The following is a 22,164-nucleotide window of genomic DNA, read 5'->3' on the forward strand; positions in this document are numbered from 1 at the left end:
CTTGATTCTGACTGAACATGCCTGGTTAACTGTCAAGTAGTTTGGTCTTGACTGTCCCTTGTCACCAGGATGAAATCTGTTTGGGCTGTCTTTTCTGGTCACACATTGCAGGATATGTGGGGAGAGGAGCAGAATGTGAGGAGCAGCAGATGCCAAGGAATCAGTGTTTATAAACATTTTGAGAAGAACAGAATTCAAACAGCTAAGTGATATGAAAGGAATGGCCCTTGGGCCTGGCTTCCCTGGGGTCCATTACCAAGTTTCACTTTGTCTGTTCTATAGGTGATGTCTTAGTGTCTTTAAAATACTGTTCATAGGGTTAGGGAACGGCTCAGCAGCTCACTGCTTTTTCTGCTCTTGCAGAATACCTGAGGTCAGTTCCCAGCACACATGTGGTGGCTAACAGCCATCTGTGACTCAAATTCCAGGAGATCTGCCACCCTTCTGGTCTCTCAAGGTACCAGGCATACATGTGCACTTACACTAAGGCAAAACATTCATACATATAAAATACAAAAGTTTAAATCCTATTCGGATTGCATTTGTTAAAAGGTATTCTTTCACAGAACAGCAACAGACAATGGCTGGGTAGTTTTACACAAAACACCATGAGAATGGACATTTAAAGAGCTAGTTTGAAAAATAGTCATTGGAGTCAAATTTTCATGAATTTAATTGTAAAACAAGGATCAAAACTTCAGATGACAAAGACTTATGACAGTAATGGCTAGCTAGTCTTGTAGAACCTTAGCAGATAAAAGCAGTTATTTCCATGGCATTCAGCAGCTGAAGAAAACAATTATGATTGGCAGCATTATGTTAGCATTACTAAGTTGTCCTCATTTTCTTCCCAGGCATACATTTACATTCTTGTTTTGGGTTAAAAGATGACAGTTTGTCAATAACATTTTAATGTGCAAATCTCCATTTAATTTTGTTTTCTAGATAAATTAGAATAGCTGTATTTGCTAATACACTCCTAGGTGGCCAGTGTCCAAGCCTTAGGATGACACAGTGTTGGGGGTGTCTAATTAACTCTACTTAAAAGGGAATGTGCATGATACAATTAGGAACATATGCATGCCAATGGATTGAAGGAAAGGGCTAGTGTCACTAACAATTCTTTTTTGGAACACTAGCTTTGCATTCTCTAGAAGAATGTCTACTTCAGGAACATAAATCCATCAAACATACAGTGAAGTCAGCAATGGTCAGCACTGCAGTACACAAACCCTTTCTATATGAATTCAGCTTCTACTTCTGAAGTGAGAATTGGGATCTGTGAGTTGACAGGCCTCCAGAACTTAACACTCACAAGCCCAGGGGATAGCACAAACTACCCAGACTTGATTCCTGATATCTAGTGCACCTAAGCTACACAATGAAACATGCAGCATCAGTGCCAGTAGATGGCAGCCACATCTGAGACAGCTGGGCTACGCTGCCTGATATCAGAATGGTACACAGACTAGAGAAACATCAAAATTGTACTGGCCAACTCATATGTTCACATGTTCATGTATGATACAAAATTTAGAAAAGAGAATACTAGGTAGGGATGCAATTCAGTGATAAAACACATTGAGGCCCTGGGTTTCCTCCTCAGCATCACACACATATACATGCATGTATGTGCATGTGTAAGCACATAAAACACACCACTCTAAGGAGGGTACTTGCTGGGTGTAGTGGCATACACCTGCAATCCCAGCAAAAGGATTAGGAGTTCAAAGTTATTCTTGACTACACAGTAAGTTAAAGAAAGTCTGGACTACACCAAACACTTCTCAAATAACTAACTGAAAAAAGTACCTAGTGATCACTTTGCACATGTCCAACTCATATGCCTTTAACTCAACTTTTGTATATTTAGGGTTAGATATACAACTCTACACTTTTCTAGTCATAGCTACATAGGACATTCATTGTACTAGAATCACTGTAGAATTTTATTATGTAGTCTTTTAAAGGCGTTGATGTGGACATACATAATTATGCAGCCCTGGTCAATGTATGGTCTGGTTCTGACTCTGCAAGATGGCGGTGAAACTTTTACTGTTGTCATTGCTTGAAGGACTCAATCTAGTTCTTGAAAGATCTCACTTCTGTACCCTGTAGCAGCCTGGTTATCCTCTTCTAGGGTACAGTTTGTGCCTGAAGGTTTTCTTTTTTCTGGAATTCAAAGCAACTACAGGTTTAGAACGACTTTTCTCTATGCCCTCAGTCATATTGGAGACAGACATACAAAATGAATGCAGAGATGGCATGCTTTTATTCTGTTTAGTTACCCCAAATGGTCCCCAATGAGAAGTCAATATTTCCCAGCAAAACTGAGTCTAAGTTCTATTTCAACTGTTCTAACTCTACAGACCATACTGTAAGAGAGGATAAACTTGCCTGTTAGTGCAAGGAAATCTGTAGTTACTAAAGCTGAAGTCATAACCTCAGTCACTAATGTTCTCACATACATATGGAAATAAATGTGGTGGCTTGAATAAAAATACCCTTCATAGGCTCATATATTTGAATGCCTAGTTGCCAGAAGTGGAACTATTTGAGAATTGTTAGGAGGTGTAATCTTACTGGAATAGGTGTGGCTTGTTGGAGGAAGTATGTCATGGGGGGGGTGGCCTTTGAGGTTTCAAAAGCCCATGCCAGGCCCCAGTTCTCAAGCTCTCAGTTACTGCTCCAGCACCATGCCTGTCTTCTTCCTGTTATGATAATCATGAACTAACCCTCTGAAACTCTAAGCAAGATCCCAATTAAATGTTTTTCTTTAATAAGAACTGTCTTGGTCAAAGTGTTTCTTCAGAGCAACAGAGCAGTAGCTAATCATAATTAGCTTTTCCATATTTTAAAACACTAATGGGAACAAAGCTTCTGATTACAACAGTCATGTATCTGAGGCAGAAAAATTCTTAGACAGTTGAATAAAATGATATCACAGTTCTATTAAAATGTGATTTTGTGGCTGGTGGGGGACTGAGTCAGCTGGGATTTAGAAGAAATAAGGTTGGTAATAGTTGAAATTTGTGGGAGGGGTAAAGAGAAGGGAGTGGACACATAGACTAGGCTGGCCTTGAATTTCTGACCCTTCTGCCTCCACCTCCAGTGTGCTGGGACTACATACTTATCCTATGTAACGCTAGTGATCGAACCCTGGGCCTGTGCATGTTAGGCAAGCATTCTACCAAGTGAGCTGCATCCCTAACCCTGAGTGATAGATGTCATAATACTGAACTTTGCCAGGTGTTGATTATTCAAGCTCAGAAGCTGAACGAGTGAAAAAAGAAATTTATTTTGGTCTTGGAAATTGTAAACAGACTGACCAAGTATTCCTGAAAGGCTTGGGTTGTATGGGACTTTTAAAGAAAAGATATGGAAGCCAGAGGTGACTGACTTCATAAGTTACAGGAAAAGGAAGGTGATGGGCACAATAAAGTTACCTTGATACTTGATCAATTGCTAGGATTCTAGGTGTCAAGTTTATTCTCAGCAGTTATAGTTATAATAAAATGGCTTTATGAACAATAAAACATTTCAAACTGAGATAAGTTTTTCTTGGAACAATTGCAGCTACATCCTACATTGTCTGTGGCCTTTGCAAAGTCTCTAGACTTGCCAAACTTTACACCAAACCTCACAATTTACAAACTCATATTTCCACACCCTGCTCAACAGTTCACATGGTCAGGCTGTGGCTTAGGTTGTGCATAATTCCTGAACGTTGAGGTTTCCTGTCTCTACTCTGAAATGTTCTTTAAATGTTGTTGTTTTCAACATAATTTCCTTCTATACTCATCTTTTTTTCCTTTTAATTTAAATTAGAAACAAGCTTATTTTACATGTCAATCCCAGTTTCATCTCCCTCCCTTCCTCCCCACCAAACCTTTATTCCATCCCCTTTCTGCTCCCCAGGGAGGAGGGTGAAACCTTCCATGGGGGAATCTTCAAAGTCTGTCATATCAAGTAGAGCAGTGCCTAGGCCCTCCCCAATGTGTCTAGGCTGAGAGAATATCTCTCTATGTGAAATGGACTCCCAAGGTCCATTCATATACTAAGGATAAATACTGATCCAATACTAGAGGCCCCATAGATTGCCTAGGCCTCCTAACTGACACCCACAATCAGGGGGTCTGGGTCGGTACTATGCTGGTTTCCCAGCTATCAGTCTGGGGTCCATGAGCTCCCCCTTGATCAAGTCAGCTGTTTCTGTGAATTTCTCTCTGTGAATTTCTCCAGCCTGGTCTTGACCCCTTTGCTCATCACTCCTCCCTCTCTGCAACTGGATTCCAGGAGTTCAGCTCAGTGTTTAGCTGTGGGTGTCTGCTTCTGCTTCCACCAGCTAATTGGGAGCATTTGGGGAGGGGAGAGGGAGTTAGGAGAAAGAGAAGAGGAAAAGAGGTGGGGAGAGGAGGACATGAGGGAGCAGGAAGATTGAGTCGGTGACGAATAAAGGAGAGCAAGAAAGGAGATACCATAATAGAGGGAGCCATTATAGGTTTAAAGAGGTATCTGGCACTAGGGAAATGTCCAGAGATCTACAAGGATGACCCCAACTGACAATATAAGCAATAGTTGAGAGGCTACCTTAAATGCTTTTTCCTGATAATGAGATTGGCAGCCACCTTCTATGCTATCCTAGAGCCTTCATCCAGTAGCTTTCATCCATTTGCCTGTGAATTTCAGGATTCCATTGCTTTTTTTTATGCTGAATATCAGTACTCCATTGTGTAAATGTACCACATTTTCTCCATCCATTCTTCAGTTGGGGAGCATCTAGGTTGCTTCCAGGTTCTGTCTATTACAAATAATGCTGCTCTGAACATAGTGGAACAGAGGTCCTTGTTGTATGAATGTGCATCTTTTGGGTATATGCCTAAGAGTGGAATTGCTGGATCTTGTGGTAGACTGATTCTCATTTTCCTGAGGAACTGCCATACTGATTTCCAAAGTGGCTGTACAAATTTGCACTCCCACCAGCAATGGAGGAGTGCTCCCATTTCTCCACATCCTCTCCAGCATAAACTTGTCATTGGTGTTTTTTATTTTAGCCATTCTGACAGGAGTAAAATGGTATCTCAGAGTTGTTTTAATTTGCATTTCCCTGAATGGTCAAGGATGTTTAACACTTAAGTGCCTTTCAGCCATTTTAGATTCCTCTATTGAGAATTATCTATTTAGTTCTATACCCCACTTTTTAATTGAATTATTTGGTGTTTTGGTGACTAGCTTCTTGACTTCTTTGTATATTTTGGAAATCAGCCCTCTGTCAGATGTGGGGTTGGTGAATATCTTTTCCCATTCTGTGGGCTACTGTTTTGTCTTGTTGACTATGTGCTTTTTCTTACAGAAGCTTCTCAGTTTCAGGAGGTCTCATTTATTTAATTGTCAATCTCAGTGTGTTATGTTCAGGAAGTAGTCTCCTGTTTCAATTCATTCAAGGGTACCTCTAAGAGGTTCAGTGTGGCTGGATTTATGTCGAGGTCTTTGATTCATTTGGACTTAAATTTTATGCATGGAAATAGACATGGATCTATGTGTAGTCTTCTACACACCAGCATCCAGTTCTGCCAGCAACATTTGCTGAAGATGCTTTCTTCTTTTCCATTATATAATTTTTAGCTTCTTTGTCAAAAATCAGGTGTTGGTAGGTGTGTGGGTTAATATCAGGGTGTTCAATTGGATTCTATTGTTGTACCTTAGACTCATCTTTACTCCCAATAATTTAATTATCCCTCTAATAGAAGACTGCCAAGGCCAACAAGATGGTTTAGCAGGTAAAATACAAGCCTGAGGACCAGGGCTCAATCTCTGGAGTCCACAATGGAAGAAAACTGACTCCTAAGAGTTGTCCTCTGACCTTCATATGCCAAAAGACCTGGCATACATGTACCTCACCCCTAGTAATAAATTTTTAAGACTTTAAATAAAAGAAGACTGGCTCCAAAACAATACAGAGAAACCCTGTCTTGAAAAAAACCCAAAAACAAACAAAGAAACAAACAAAAAACAAAACCCAAAGACGACCCTCAGCTTTGATCCAGGCTCTTTGTTTCAGAAAGTCCTTTTGAATGCATTCTCTCCTTATCTAAGGGCACATTTATTTCCTGTTAGACATTAGCAACTTCCTTGCATTAATCTTTTTCCTTTTGTATGTTTAGTGATTTCTATGACAAAAATTAAATATAATTTGATATTTAAGGAAAGTCACTACAAATAAACAAAAGAAAACCAAAAAAGAAAAAAGGTACTGTCAGACAAGCAGAATTCCAGTAGAAGGAAGGGAAGGAGAAAAATGAGCAAGAAAACAAACAAAAGAATAACAAGCAGAGAATATATCCAATAATATATTACAGATAAGTCTCTACACATATGTCAGCCACCATGAATGATGCTTGAAGAATCTATTAGAGTAGAGCAAGGTCAGCTAACTGAGATGCTACAGAGACCCAGAACACTCAGCTTTTCCTGATACAGGTGCTTTAGAACTTTGGGGGACCTGAACTGAGAAACTTTGGAGGTCTGATAACGTACTCTTAATATTGTTGAGGAAAGACATTTAGAAAGGCAAATCCATTCACTGAATGAAAGTCAAGGGCCAAGAATATAGATCGGTGTTAGAGTATTTGCCTCAAAAAATGTGCCAATCACAAATACTGCTAAATACAATTAACCAACAGATCAATCAATCACCCAATTACTAGGAAACCCTCAAGTCAAACCTCCCAACACCTAAGATACCTGTTTTTTCAGTAGTGCAACATTAAGATTAGTCTCAGGATCTAGGTGCAGTGACAGATACCTTTAATCCCAGCACTTGGAAAGCAGAGATAGGTGGATCGTTGAGTTCAAGGCCAGCCAGTTATACAATGAGACCCTGTTTCCAGATAAATTAATTAATCAGTCAACCAATCAATCAATCTAGGGACTTAATACTAAAAGTTTTCAATCATATATGTATCTCGTGGAAGCAGAGAGAAGCAGTCACCAGAGCATTAAGAGGTTTGAAAACAGAGAGGCGCAATGTGTTCCAGTGTTATACAGTACAATAGGGTGGCTGTGGTTTGTGACAACTTATTGTATATTTTTATAAATATTTAAGGAGCTGGAGATACCAACTAACTACCCTGACTTACTGATGTACACTACATAAATATACGAAATCATCATACTGCACTCCATAAAGATGTATAATTATATGTCAATGAAAATTATGAGGTGATACAAGAGTTCATCAGAATAAAAATGTTGCCTCACCTCAGCCATGGCCCAGCACTGGCCATGCTCTGCTGAAGGTGTGGGATTCTATAGGAATAAATGCTTTGAGGTTCTGGAAGTAAATAAGAAACTGCTAATAGCAGTGCCACCTGCACACGTTGAGTGTGAAGTAAGGGTGTTCAAAGGTTTCCAGTGCTCTGTCTGCAGTTCCCACTAAGAAAATGTTCATGTATTATGATTTTAAAAGTGTTTTCTCTGGGCCGGGCGGTGGTGGCACACGCCTTTAATCCCAGCACTCGGGAGGCAGAGGCAGGTGGATCTCAGTGAGTTCGAGGCTGGGCTGGACCGACAGCCTCCAAAAAACAATACAGAGAAACCCTGTCTCGTAAAAAACCAAAAAAAAAAAAAAAAAAGAAAGAAAGAAAGAAAGAAAGAAAGAAAGAAAGAAAGAAAGAAAGAAAAGAAAAGTGTTTTCTCTGGAAGGAAAACTCCAACCCAAGGAAGTTAACTACTACCAGAAAAATATAGGCAATAGATAATCCCACTTTACCAACAGTCAAAAGAAAAAGTGGTGGAAATCCACATACAACCAACAACCATTCCAAAACAAACAAAAATGAGCTATCAATGGTGATTAATTTCCCTCAATATTAATGGTCTTAACTTGCCCATAAAAAGACACAGGTTAACAGAAGGTATTCGAAGACAGAATCCATCCTTCTACTGCATACAAGAAACACACCTCAGCTTCAAAGACAGAGGTTATGGTTATTTCAGAGTAAAGGGTTAGGGAAAGATTTTCCAATCAAATGGACCCAAGAAACAAGTGGGGGTAGCAATCTTAATATCTAACAAATTAGACTTTAAACTAAAATCAATCAAAAGAGATGAAGGAGGTTACTCATCACAGGAGAAATCAATCAAGATGAAGTCTCAATTCTGAACATCTATTCCCCAAATACAAAGCCATCCACGTTTGTAAAAGAAACATTACTAAAACTCAAAGCACATGTAAAACCTCACACACTTGTAGTGAGGGACTTCAACACCTCACTCTCACCACTAGACAGGACCACAAGACAGAAACTTACCAAGGATACAAAGGACCTAATAGAAGTTATGACACAATTGGGTTTAACAGACATCTATAGAACACTCCATCCAAATACAAAGGAATATACCTTCTTCTCAGCTCCTCACGGAACCTTCTCAAAAATCGACCACATACATGGCAACATAGCAAACCTCAACAGGTAAAAAAAATTGGGATAACTCCGTGTATCTTATCAGACCATCATGCCTTAAAGTTAGAATTCAACAATAACACAAACCACAGAAACCCTGCAAACTCATGTAAACTGAATAATACACCATTGTACCACTCTTGGGTCAAAGAAGAAATAAAAAAAGAAATTAAAGACTTCCTAGAATTCAATGAGAATGAAGACACAACATACCCAAATTTATAGGACACTTGGAAAGCATTGCTAAGAGGAAAGTTCATAGCACTAAGTGCCCACATGAAGAAACTGGAAAATAGTCACACTAGAGAATTAACAGCACAACTGAAAGCTCTAGAAAAAAAGGAAGCAAACTCACCCCAGAGGAGCATGCCAAGAAATAATTAAATTGAGGGAAACTAGGAAAATGATACAAAGAATCAATGTAACAAAGAGTTGGTTCTTTGAGAAAATCAACAAGATAGACAAACCTTTATCCAAACTTACCAAAAGGCATAGTATGAACATGCAAATTAACAAAAGCAGAAATGAAAAGGGAGACATAACAATGGACACTGAGGAAATCCAGAGAATCATTAGGTCATATTTTAAAAAGCTGTACTCCACAAAATTTGAAAATTTAAAGGAAATGGATAATTTTTCTGGATAAATATCACTTCAACAAATGGTGCTGGCATAACTGGATGCTGGCATGTAGAAGACTGCAGATAGATCCATGTCTATCGCCATGCACAAAACTTAAGTCCAAATGGATCAAAGACCTCAACATAAATCCAGCCACACTGAACCTCTTAGGAGAGAAAGTGGGAGGTACCCTTGATCGAATTGGTACAAGAGACTGCTTCCTGAACATAACACCAGTAGCACAAACACTGATATCGACAATTAATAAATGGGACCTCCTGAAACTGAGAAGCTTCTGTAAGGCAAAGGACACAGTCAGCAAGACAAAAAGACACCCCACAGATTGGGAAAAGATATTCACTAACCCACATCTGACAGAGGACTGGTCTCCAAAATTTACAAAGAACTCAAGAAGCAAGTCTCCAAAACACCAAAGAATCCAATTAAAAAGTGGGGGACTGAACTAAATAGAGAATTCTCAATAGAGGAGTAAAAAATGGCCGAGAGACACTTGAAAAAGTGCTTAACATCACTAGCTGTTAGGGAAATGCAAATCAAAACAGCTCTGAGATATCATCTTACTCCTGTCAGAATGGCAAAAATAAAAAACACCAATGACAGCTTGTACTGGAGAGGATGTGGAGAAAGGGGAACACTCCTCCACTGCTGGTGGGAGTGCCAACTAGTACAGCCACTATGGAAATCAGTATGGAGATTCCTCAGGAAAATGGATCTGAGTCTACCACAAAACCCAGCAATTCCACTCTTAGGCATATACCCAAAAGATGCCCATTCACATAACAAGGATGTCTGTTCCATTATGTTCATAGCAGCATTATATGTGGTAGATAGATCCTGGAAGCAACCTAGATGCCCCACAACTGAAGAGTGGATAGAGAAAATGTGGTACATTTACACAATGGAGTACTATTCAGCGGAGAAAAACAATGGAATCTTGAAATTTGCAGGCAAATGGATGGCACTAGAGGAAACCATCCTGAGTGAGGTAACCCAGACACAAAAAGACCAACATGGTATGTACTCACTCATATACGGATTTTATATATGGACCAGGGGAGTGTCAGCCTACAATCCCAGTGCCAGTGAGCATTGGAAACAAGGAGGTTCCCAAGAGAGATGCATGATACCCCCAGAGAAGTGGAATGAGGCAAGATCTGAGCAGATTGGGAACATTGGGGGAGGGGAGAGGGAACCAAGAAAAAGAGAGGGGGATAAGAGGAGGGGAGAAAAAAGCATGGGGGAGCAGGAAGGTTGAGTCAAGGTAAGAATAGAGGAAAGCTGGATGAGAGATGCCATAATAGATGAAGTCATTATAGGCTTGAGGAGAGAGCTGACACTAGTGAGATCTCCAGAGATCTACAAGGATAACACTAACTGTCAAACTAAACAATAGTGGAGAGAGTACACTAATAGCCCCTCCTTGATGATAGGGTTGATGACTACCCTATATGCCATCCTAGAACCTTCATCCAGGGACTGATGGAAGCAGAGACAGATACTCACAGCTAAACATTGAACTGAACTCCTGGAACCTAGTGACAGAGATGGAGGAGTGATGAGCAAAGGGGTCAAGACCATGATGGTGAAACCCACAAAGACAGCTGACCGGATAAAGGGGAGCTCTTGAATCCCAGACTGATGGCTGAGAGGTCAACAGGGGACTGATCCAGACTCCATGAATGTAGTGCCAGGGAGGTGGCCACAGAAAATCACTGGGGCCTTGGGTAGTAGATCAGTGTTTATCATGGCTTATGAATGATCTTTTGGAGCCCATTCTAAATAGAGGGATGCCCTCTCAGCCTGGACACATGGGGAAGGGCCTAGGTCCTGCCCTGGGTGAAATGACAGACTTTAGAGATCCCCCCCAAGGAGGGCCTCACACTCCCTGGGAAATGATGTGGGGATTGGGGGGCTGGTAGAGGGGTAAGGGAGGAGGGGTGGGAGAGGGAGCTGGGACTGACATGTGAAGCATTCACGTTTCTAATTTAAATAAAAACATATATTGAAAAAAAAAAGTGTTTTCTCACCCTTAGTCCCATGTTGGGTCCCAGCCCCAACAGGGTATCTGTGAGTCACTGGTCAGTCAACAGGTACATCCTGTTTTCCAGTCCAAGTGCATCCTGTTTTCTAGTCCTGGCTTACTGGCCCCACTTTGCCCCCAATAACATCAACATCTAGCACGATGAGAACACGATCTCATCCACCTGGGGTTTTTCCACTGTCCTGTAAGCCTGTATATAAGGCTGCTCCCTCTCTACAAGAGAGAGACCTCTTAGCACTTGCAATAAAGACACACAGGTGTGGCACATACACACATGCATTCCCCTGGCAATAAAGGCAGCAGACACATTCTCTTAGCACAAACGGTTGGATGTCTTGTCTTTCATTTCCTGATACCTTGGACTTGTTCGTGGTGCAGACGCCACAGTCCCACACCCCACCTTTTCGACTAACCATTACTAGTAAGAGCTTGCTTTTCCTTGATATAGCATCCCACTGTCACTCTCCTCTAATCCACTCTTGAAGTCTCCCTGGAAAGGCTATAAATTCCAGCCCTGGCCTGAAGAGCCCAGGGGAGAGTCATGGAACTTTATGGTGTACCTCTCACAGGAGACTTCTTTCTTCTGGTGAGTGGCTTGGTTCCTACCAATTGCAGTCTGGATCTGGACTGGCCCCCAAAGGCCCCTGTGTTGAAGGCTTGGTCCTCAGCTGATGGCACTATTGGGAATCTTGATAAGGCAGGGCCTGGTAGAAAGAAGGGAAATCATTGGGTTATGCTCTTTGAAGGGGATACTAGGGCCCTGGCCTCCTCTTCCATTACATATTCTTACCATGGTAACGTCAAAAAAGCAACAGGACAAGGAACCACAGATTAAAACATCCAAAATCAATCCTTTTAAGTTGATCTAAGGTCATAGCAACTGAAAGATGATGAAGTGTCCAGATGGTTCTGTACCATAACCAGTTTCTTACCAAGAGAGTCATGATCTGATTAGGATGAGTTAGGTTCAACTGTGGCCCTGAGGAGGTAGCACAACAAAGGACATGACACAGAAACATTTTATTATTCATGGGTAGAGAGGATATCAACGTTCTGAGGGACTAAATCCTTAATTGGCATCCATGTTTGCTCAAGGAATTCTGATAAGTGGATTTCTAGCTCTATAAGTAATACTCTAAGACTGTGACTATTGTGAGCATCTAAACAATTCATGCAGGGTATAGGACCAATAAGTGTATCTTATCATTCCATGTGAAGGGAGGTCATAGAAGGCAGTCATATAGCATAGACAACTAGATAGACAATATTGAGACACTAGGAGTAGGTGGAAAGCAGTAACTGCACCATGGATGACTACAATCTGCTTCTGGTATGAGGAATCAAACTACCTTTAAAATGGATGCCAGGACATTAAGTTAGAACTTACTATAGCAACCCTGTATCAGTCAATGTTCCAAGTTTCCATTTGGGAGAACCTATTAATTTAAGGAAAGAAAAAGGGAGAAGGCAAGAAAAGACAAAAAGGTAAGGCCAAAAGATTGCAGCAATACCTTTGCCTTATAGAAGAAAAGCAGGTAAAGAAAGATGAAACATGCTGTCCAAGCCCCAGTTAAGTGTCTGACTGGCTTCCATCATGATTTAATACATTCCAAGGGTGAGCAACCCAACATCCCAGCTAGCTTCCCCACTGTAGTAGTGTAATCTTGAGATGTCTCACTCAACAAGGCTGAACCAATGCTATAGAACAAAGAAAAAAAATAGGTTGAAACTCAAGTTTCTAACCTGGGGAACATATAACCCTCCTGTCTCTGTCTCCTGAATGCTAAGACTACAGTAATAAACCACGAGGCACCACTAAAACAAGGTATTTTCTACAGAGCTGGTGGAGGTTGCACTAGCCTCTCCAAAGCTGTTGGGTTATCTAGTCTGTATCATCTAAGCCAATCTAAAAAACCCATTTGCCACCCACATCCAGTTGTTCTAGAGCAGTGGTTCTCAACCTTCCAAATACTCCAGTTCATGTTGTGGTGAGCCCCAACCACAAATTTATTTTCCTTGCTATTTCATAACTGTAATTTTGCTGTTATGAATCCTAATGTTCTGTGTTTATCAGTGATCTTAGGCAACCTCTTGTTAAAGGGTCACAACCCACAGGTTGAGAGCGACTGTTGTAGAGACCCCGGAATATACCAGACTTGAATTGTTACTTCAGCTTCTATAACTGGGCTGTACTGTGGGACCCTATGGCAGGAAAGATGATGTAATCTTGTCCCATCCATCCAGGTATAAGAGTATGGCACACACACATACACACACTGGGAGCCCAGGAACCAAGCTGCTTTTTCTCCCGTTGCCTACTGTACAGGCTTCCTGGGGATTCTGAGGCACATGCTCAGTGTTCGCTGGTTGGCAAGTTTGGCCATTGCTTATTGCCACTTTCCTTTGAACTACAAGTACAGACAACTTTTATGGGGTATTAGTTTTCTGTACTGTATGGCAGGGATTTCCTGTCCCTAAGCTGGCACTATTCTGGTGCCACTGACACATTAATCATTGCAAATTCCACTCTGGTTCCTTCAAAGACAAACAGTAATGTTCTAGCTATTGCCTCTACAAGGTCAGATGGAAGCCTTCCTCTGGGTGTCCTTTGATGTTGTCAGCTTTCCAGATGATATCCTGCTGGTCAGTCATGAGCACATCTATTTTGTGCCATCTGTTACAAAATGCTGAAAGCAGGCAGGTCATATCATATGGAAGTAGTTTCTGAATCTTTTTTAGTTCCTTGAGACAAGGACTTGAAATGTAGCCTTGGCTGACCTGGAACTGGCTATGTAGACCAGGCTAGCTCAAACTCATAAACGATCCAATTGACTCTGCCTCCTGAGTTTTGGGAATGAAGGCTACCATGCAGGACCCAAACCTGATTCTTTCAGTCTTCCTATACAGATCAGGATGGCCTTGAATTCACAATCCTTCTGCATCAATCTCTCAAGAACTGTGACTTGTGTATGCCAACACACCTGGCTCGCTTATGTTTCTCACAGACAGAAAAACAGACAAAAGTGACAGCTTTATGAAGATGTAGAGGCACTCTCCAAATACCAAGGGAAACTGTTCTCTGTTCACACCTCAGAACTTCCACTGTGCACCAGAAAAGTGACACTTTTAAACCATGCTGCAGGATTATTATCATTTTGGCATCCCAGTCACTGGCTGCCTAGCTTGTCTTTCTTGGGTGGTGACTCCAGCATCTCAAGTATCTCTTTACATACCAACTCTTGGGCTGTTTGTGCCCCACTGCAGTCCTTTGGGGAAAGGTATACAGAAGATCCTCCCATTGGAGCCTTTAAGCATGCCTTCTGAGTACTGAGGGCAGCTGGAAAGTTGGCAAAGGGAGGCATTTAGAGAAATTAGGAGTCAGCAAATTAAAGCCTTTCTGAAGGATGAACTACATGGTTGAAACAGCAGATTGAATTTTTTTTAATAAGCACCATGTGTTTCCATGTACATAACATACAATGTTTAACAACAAAAAGTTTTTGAAGCAGTCTGTTATATAGCGCTTGGACTGGAAATTTCATGCACACCAGGCTGACTTGCACTAAGAGATCTGCCTGCCTTTGATTCCCAAGTGCTGGGATTAGAGGCATGTCCCTTAATGCCTGATCTTACAAACTAGTGTTTAGGAAAAACCTCCAAGCTGTTTCTCTCAAATGATTGCTAGCCAAACAAAAACAAAGACAAAGGGGCACAAATAGCCTGCTTTAGAATGAAAACACCAGGAAGGAATTTCTGTGCACTAGATCATGGCAGGGATGCCTCTCCCAGGAATATAGCCGATTGTCAAGATGGGGAAAGTGGCTGCTTGTGCATGAGGCCTTCTGACACAGCAGCAATTCCAGAGTCACCATAGGAATACACAGCGACATCATGAGTCCATGATAGAGTATGTGTAAGAACTTAGATAACAGAAGTATATACTGAATGCAAATTAGAAATACACAAAATTCCAAGACACAATACATGTAAGATTGTCACCATACAGAGGATTTACAAACTGAACTGTATAATGTTACAATGTAAAATGTTAGAGAAACACTGTAAAGAATACATTCAAATAGAAAACATGACATATACACAACATATAATCAGGGAGGACTTTTAGGTAAGGTTTTCAGAAAACCCAGGAATAGATTTTATATTACAAAATGGTCCATAACGCCCAAAAATGTCTTTTGACTGAACAGTAAAATAGTATTTGTTGGAAGCTAGAAACTGAGATAAAGTGCAGGCCATTGGGAGTGGTAACGCTTTAATTTCTGCAATTTTCTTCCAAGTCAAATGATGAGTGTTCTCGTAGCACAGGAAGAGGTGGTAGCTCTCCACAGGAGCACACTTGGGGTTGATGCTGGGGATGTTCCAACTCAGGGCAATGCCTGGGGGTCTCAACACCCGCTTCACTCTCAGCTCAGGTTTTTGGGGAGGAAGAGTGTCTTGGATTTTGTCTGCCATTTCAGGGAGTAGTGGTGGTGGCTCTGGGAGAGGTGGCAGGTGTTCGAGTGAATCAAAACCCTACAAACACATTTACAAGAAAGTTCATCGAGAATATTTGGTGAGTACAGACAAAAGTGGTCAAGCTCAGGTATACAAATCTACTTCTTATTCTTCAATCCTTCATCAAAGCAATGAAAGGTTATTTCAAGAAAATGAAGCTAGATTAATGTTTTGTGTGTATGTGCTGGTACATCTGTCAGTATATACTGGTACATCTGTCAGTGTATGCACACATAGGGAGGTCAGAGGACAATCTCACATGCTACTGTGTCTAGACAGCAAACTCCAGGGGTCCACTTGTTTCTGTCTTTCCAGCTCTGGGATTAAAAGTGAGTGCCACCTACCTTGGCCTATTTAATTTTTAAACATTGGTTATAGGACCAAACTCAGGTCTTGACTTTGTAGTGCACTTTAATAACTGAGTCATCTCCTGGCCTCCAGATTCAATCTTTGTAAAACAGAAGGTTCTTTTGGAGTTGAGATTTGTTTTGAATGATCCTAGGAACTGGACCCAGCACTTTCCACATGCTAGGTAATTTTTCTACCTCTAAGCCACATTACAAGCTGTCGTAAGAATAATTTCTACACTGTAAAATATTGCTAATTCAAAATGAAGGAGGTCTCAGGCCTTCAGGAGAGCAAACCATCTCATATCAACATTGTGTTTCCAAACATCGTAGTAATTTCTCCAAAAACCTCATCAATGATGGTTATCACTCCTAAAATAACTGAAACACTGTGTTTGCTTTCATTTCTACAGCTTCTGAAAACTGCTGACTGAATCCTTTTTATTATGTAAGTGGGTTCACAAAGAGCACTTTATGAAAAGTCATCAAGGTCTTTCCTAAGCTGAAATGTGGCTCAGATGCTTCCAGAGGAAAACAGATAAATCCTACTCTGTTGGAATGAACATCCTTTATACAGCATTTCTGATTAGTACCTCATCTCCATTTTCTGCCACTGGGATTATTTCTTTTGATCTTAAAACAGCTTTTGAAGATGACTTCAGGGTGAATGCTGGGATTTCTGTGAACAAGACAGTATAATTTTGAGCTGGGGGTGTATCTCAGTGGTAAAGCACTTGTCCACCATAAGTGAGAGGGCCCCAGCACTATAAGAAAAAGAAAATAAGTAAGTAAAATTTACCTGGAACAAATTCCACAGTGTTTAAGCAGTTGTACACTTTGAGTAGTAAATACAGTTACAAGTACAAAGTTCATAAGAATATACAATTTTGATAGAATACATAGAATTTTCCATTAAGGTGACAAAAATTCCCTTTAAAAGTAAATTCTTTATTATGCAACTAGGAATTTGGTATTTATACATGGGAGAGGGATCCAAGAGATAAAAGATATAGTCTTTTCTGTTAGATCAATTAAAAATGTCTACAAACACTAAGTTTACAAACATGTATAAATATGTAATGTACACATGCTTAGAAATTCAAACAAAAGTCCCACAAGTTAGGGGCATGTTCTCCTGAGGTTATGTATGCATGCGGAGGGAATTAGATAAAAGATATTGATTGTGGGAAACAGGAAAGGAGAGGAAGGAAAGACATGGTAAGAGGAAGAAAAGGGAGGTGGGGAGGATGGAGAAGCAATGGTGAACAGAGGGAAAGGTTTGCGGGTAGTTTTACACAGCTAGGTAAGAACACGTAGAGAACATTAAAACACTGGAAAGTTCAGGGGCTACATCAGTAATGTAATCACAATGTGAGGTATGTCTAGTTCCATGCATTCCCTGCAATCCACCTGCCTCTGGTTCCTAAGTACTGGGATTAAATGTGCATGTCACCACGGCCAACTACTTTACAGATATTAAGAAACCTTAGAAGAGGTAATGAATTTTAGGTTTTAATTCTGAGAGTCTATATAGGTTTTTAACCATGCATTAAAATTAATCAAAGCTAGGTCTGCTAAAATCAAAGTTTTCAGATTAGTCATTATGTAAATTGATTTAAAAAAGCATTTAAATTTTCAAGTAAATAGTTCAATACAAAGAAAAATCCTAAGAAACATCATTTCCAAGTAGTAACACTTATTTCAAAGTACTAATCAAGAAGCCCTGTGATAGTAAGAGATAGGACTTCTGTCAACTTATATTGGTATGTATTATCATTAGTAATGCTAATGTCTTAGAAATACTCTTGTTACTGTTTTATGTTCCCAAAGCAACAGGAGCCAGAACAATGTTATTTTAAGTTTCTCATTAAACAGGTGAAAACAGTGGCCCCTAGATTCCACTTAACCTTTTAATTTTGGGAATGACCTGAGAGATGCAATTTATACCCAACAAGATATACCCTTTTCTTAAGTTCTGACAAATACTTTTGAAACCTCAAAACAAGATATAAAAATATCAATCACCCCAAAGCTTTCTCTTGTCTTTACTTGTTCTTTGAGACAAGGTCTCATGTTGCACAGGCTGGTCTTGAATTCCTGATCCTCTTGTTCTACTTCTACAGGCATGCACTATTAAGGCCAGTTTACCCACAGTTCTTTAGTATTCTTTTTCAATCAACCTATCTTATATGAAATAAATCATTTGTTGTCACTAATGACTGTAGATAGTTTCTGTGGTGGTGGCACATGCCTTTAATCTCAGACCAAAGGATCTCTGAGTTTGAGGTCAGCAGTTCCAGGACAACCAGGACTACAGAGAAACTCAAAAAACAAAACCAAACAGACAGACAGACAGACAAGAGCCAGATAAACAAATTTAGAATAGATGTATCTCAGTGACCTGACTAACATGCATGGCCAAAAGATCAATATTTAGCATTGAAAAAGGATTTGCCTTTTCTAGAATTTCACCTATACTGAATCATAAAAATGCAAGATTGCTTTGCAGGATTATTTATGTGTAGTTATACATTGGTTGCATATATAAACATTTTGTTTCTTGATTGTTAAGGCATATAGATAAGTAATCTCTATATTCATCAGCTGGTAGACTTTTAAATAAAGCTATTATGAGAAATGTTTCTACTGTATGTAGCTGGATGTGGTGGTACACATATCTACAATCCTTGCATTTGGGAAACTGAGGTAAAACTACAAGTTAAGGGGCATATTAGCTACTTAATAAGATCCTGTCAAATCAAGTCTGTTTGGATGTGGGTCTTCTTTTCTCTTGGAGAAATATATGGAAAAGACCAGTCCATTCATACAATGAGATTATAAGTAATATTTTAAGAAACTGCCAAATTGTTTGGCCATTTTTGCATTTTTAGTAACAAAGAATCCCAAGTTGATACACGCCCTCACCAATATCACACCTTCAGTTTAGTTTGGTTATTCTATCAATATGCCATAAATCTCATTGTGTCTTTACTTTCCCCAATGAGAACGCTACTTAAGACATTTCTTTTGCTCACTTTTTTTTTGTCTAAAAGACAATTCACTGTGCACATTTTATTTACAGTTTTGTACACTGTCTTAATATGGATGGGACCGCTTTTCTATGTGAGCCATTTGTAACCAAAGCAAATACCCTAAGTAATACAAAGTATAAAGTACAGCATAAAGATACAAAAACAGACATACTAATTCTAGGTAGGAATGTAATTACGGTGTTACATTTTTATAGTCCACAATTATATTTAGGGGTCAAACAGATCACTGATTTGAATGAAATGCATAAATTTGTAGCAAAGCTTTGTAGTTACAAAAAACCAAAAAATTATCAAAGAATGCACAAATTTAATGTTTATTCCACCTTTCTGTCATATTCCTGGATCCTTCACCAATGTTACATGAGGAAAAAAACAAAAACAAAACAAATGAAAAACTGAAATCAGAATCACTAATGTTATCTAGGAGGGAAGCAAATAAATTAAACTCTAGCAGCCACCAGCAAGAGGACAGCAAGAAGAATGCTGGGAAAGGAAACCAGGTTGCTAGAAAACTGTACTCAGACTCTCACCAGCAAATCACGCTCCTGCATGGAGTGGAACAGAAACAGGTCTTTTCCTGTTAAGGTAACAGAAATGCAAGTTCTTTATCGAATACTGTGGAAAGGCAAATGTGTGTATCATGGTAATTCTAACCAGCTGTTACAGTGCGGGCCAGGAAAACATCTGCAGTGATGGATACTGTAATTCTTTGATTGGGATAGTGGACATACTAGCAAATATTGGGGGTGGGGGCAAGAAATGAACACAGAGGTACAAGACAAAGGCGAATGAGACTTCTCTTATATCTTAGCAACATTTAGATGGAATCAAACTTCAGTGCAGTCCACTCTGCTTGGACGAGGCTTTGGTTCAGCTCCCAGTCTCGATTGCGTGATGCAGTCTCCTGTGAGAATACTCAGGTGTCTTCTTAAACAACAAACCTATTTTTAGTGGTGGAGCCGCTTTTTGTAGCTGTATCTGCGTGGGACTGATAATCACTATCTTTGGAGGAAGTCCTAACCTTTCCTTGTATACCCTCCCTATGTGTGTGACTGCGTCTCTGTTTTCACATTCAGTCGTCCATATTGCTATTTTATCACCTTTAGCTCCAACATTAACAACAGCTCCACATACATCATCACTTTAGTCATCAAAAGATTCTCCAATAAGGCACAGCATTGTCTCTAGCCAAAAGAGATCGAGATCACTTAGTCTCTGCTGTTTATTCAGTGTAATTAGCCATCGTCCTCCCTGTTTGTTCTTCTCATCTTCCCACATACGCTCAACATCATCCTTAAAAAGTGAGTAGTCACAGCCAGGCATTAAATTACTAGACAACTGGATATGGTTGTATAAAGCCCAAAAGTCTTCAACAGTATCAAACTTAAAGATCAATCGAAGGTTTGCTTGCCAAGTTTTGCTTTTATCATTTTTAAAAAACCAGAGTGCCCACCTGTTCTGTAGAGGGTGTTTGATATAGTGCTCTGGGTTGGCAACCTCCTGATTAGATTCTGGTTTTTCCTCTTCCGCAGGTGGGGGATTAGTAGTAAGGGTGGTTTCCGGTTCTACAGTTGCTATCTTAGATTGTATTTCCTTATTTACATCAAAGTAATGGTCACTTTGGATTCAGTTTTGTTTTGTTGTGGAGTCTCTTGGATGACTATCTTGAAAACTCCATTTTTTTGCCACAACTGTTTATTAACACTTTTTAATATGGACCCACTTTTCAGTTGTTATATTGCCTTTAATGAACTTCCTTTAGGGCTGGAGAGATGATTCTGTGGCTACACTGTTTGCTATACAAGCATGAAGACCAGAGTCTGGATGCAGAGCACTCATATGAAAACTGGACACGAGCATCTGTAATCCTAGCACTTTGGATATGGAGCTAGATAGATAGATTCACAGGGCTTGCTGGACAGTTATTCTAACTAAAATGGTGAACTCCAGATTTAGTGAGAGACTGTCTAAAACCTCCTGAGATAAACTTTTGGCTTCTATAATATTCAAGGTGTGCATGTGTGTGTGTGCGCACACACACACACACACACACACACACACACACACACACACACACTTTATTTCTGGTAGTGGAAATCAGTTGGCAACAAATTATGCTTATCTGAAAAGTCTTAATTTTGCTTCTTTTTGTTTTTGAGACATTGTGCCCAGATTGGCCTTAACTTCTAATCGTCTTGTCTCCAACTCTCAAGCACCAGAATCACAGGTATGCACCATTACTGTTTTTGTTTATTTGAGATAACAGTTTCTTTGTGAAGTTTTGGAGCCTGTCCTAGCACTTACTCTGTAGACCAGCATGGCCTCAAACTCAGAGATCTGCCTGCTTCTGCCTCTCGAGTACTGGGATTAAAGGTATGCACCACCACCTGGCTGTCTCATTTTTAAAATAAATATTTACTGAATTAAAAATTCAAGGTCAATACTTTTTTTTTCATTAAAACTTCTATAGTTCATTAGTCTTCTATGTGCCATGATAAAGGTTCCTCCACCTTGTCTCATTTGGAGCTATCTTTGACCTAGCCTAAAATGGTTGCCCCCAACCTCTTTCCTACTTCCACCATGTAGTCCTGTGGGAAAGTGTTCATCCCTTTCCACAAACTCAGGGTTGATATGCCCTAGCTAACTGCACGGTTTTGGCTTCTGTTAAACTGCCTACTTGCTTTACCCCTGCAATTGACAACCAGGAGGTAATTTTTCCATGTTCTTTGCTTAAGGCTGTTATGTGAGAATTGTTTATCTCTAGGCAGTCTTGGTGAGCGTAATAACAATGCTTAGTTCGGAGGGTCATGCTAAATGGTCTTTGGGTCTGTATCCCACAACATTCTCCTTAGATATCATGTCACCATGGCAGATCAAGTCACTGAAAAAATCTTTGATCATCTTTGCTTTTTGCAGCACCAGTGATGGACTTTGTTATCTACCCCCAACTCCCTTTCATTCTGATCTTACATTCCTTTTGAAGTTTTCTTGAGGTGTCTTTTGCCCTTATAGGCTATGTCTTGAAAACTTGAAAATCTGTGTTTAGGTTTGTTTTTCTTTGTACAGTCCAAAGATTCACAAATCATGCTGGTTAGTAGTCT

The 22,164-nt window shown here is 40.0% G+C and overlaps 1 protein-coding gene and 1 pseudogene across 3 annotated transcripts in view; both read right to left on the reverse strand.

Moving 5' to 3' along the window:
* Window positions 1-694: 694 nt before the first annotated feature.
* Window positions 695-22,164, reverse strand: part of Atf7ip2 (activating transcription factor 7 interacting protein 2) — a 52,836-nt gene continuing 31,366 nt past the window's right edge. The window contains exons 11-12 of one of the 3 annotated variants that reach the window (XM_040748106.1): window positions 11,709-11,852; window positions 695-2,172 (exon numbers count right to left, since the gene is read on the reverse strand). In XM_040748106.1, the coding sequence (XP_040604040.1) occupies window positions 2,078-2,172; window positions 11,709-11,852 (239 nt within the window). In that variant the 3' untranslated portion in view covers window positions 695-2,077. Of the gene's footprint in view, window positions 2,173-11,708; window positions 11,853-14,565; window positions 15,682-16,603; window positions 16,690-22,164 lie in introns of those variants that run through there. The other 2 variants (XM_040748105.1, XM_040748107.1) reach the window with 2 other exon arrangements.
* LOC121141242 lies at window positions 19,362-21,077 on the reverse strand (annotated as a pseudogene).

This window comes from Mesocricetus auratus, unplaced genomic scaffold (genome assembly GCF_017639785.1).
Source record: "Mesocricetus auratus isolate SY011 unplaced genomic scaffold, BCM_Maur_2.0 Super-Scaffold_100007, whole genome shotgun sequence".
NCBI lineage: Eukaryota > Metazoa > Chordata > Mammalia > Rodentia > Cricetidae > Mesocricetus > Mesocricetus auratus.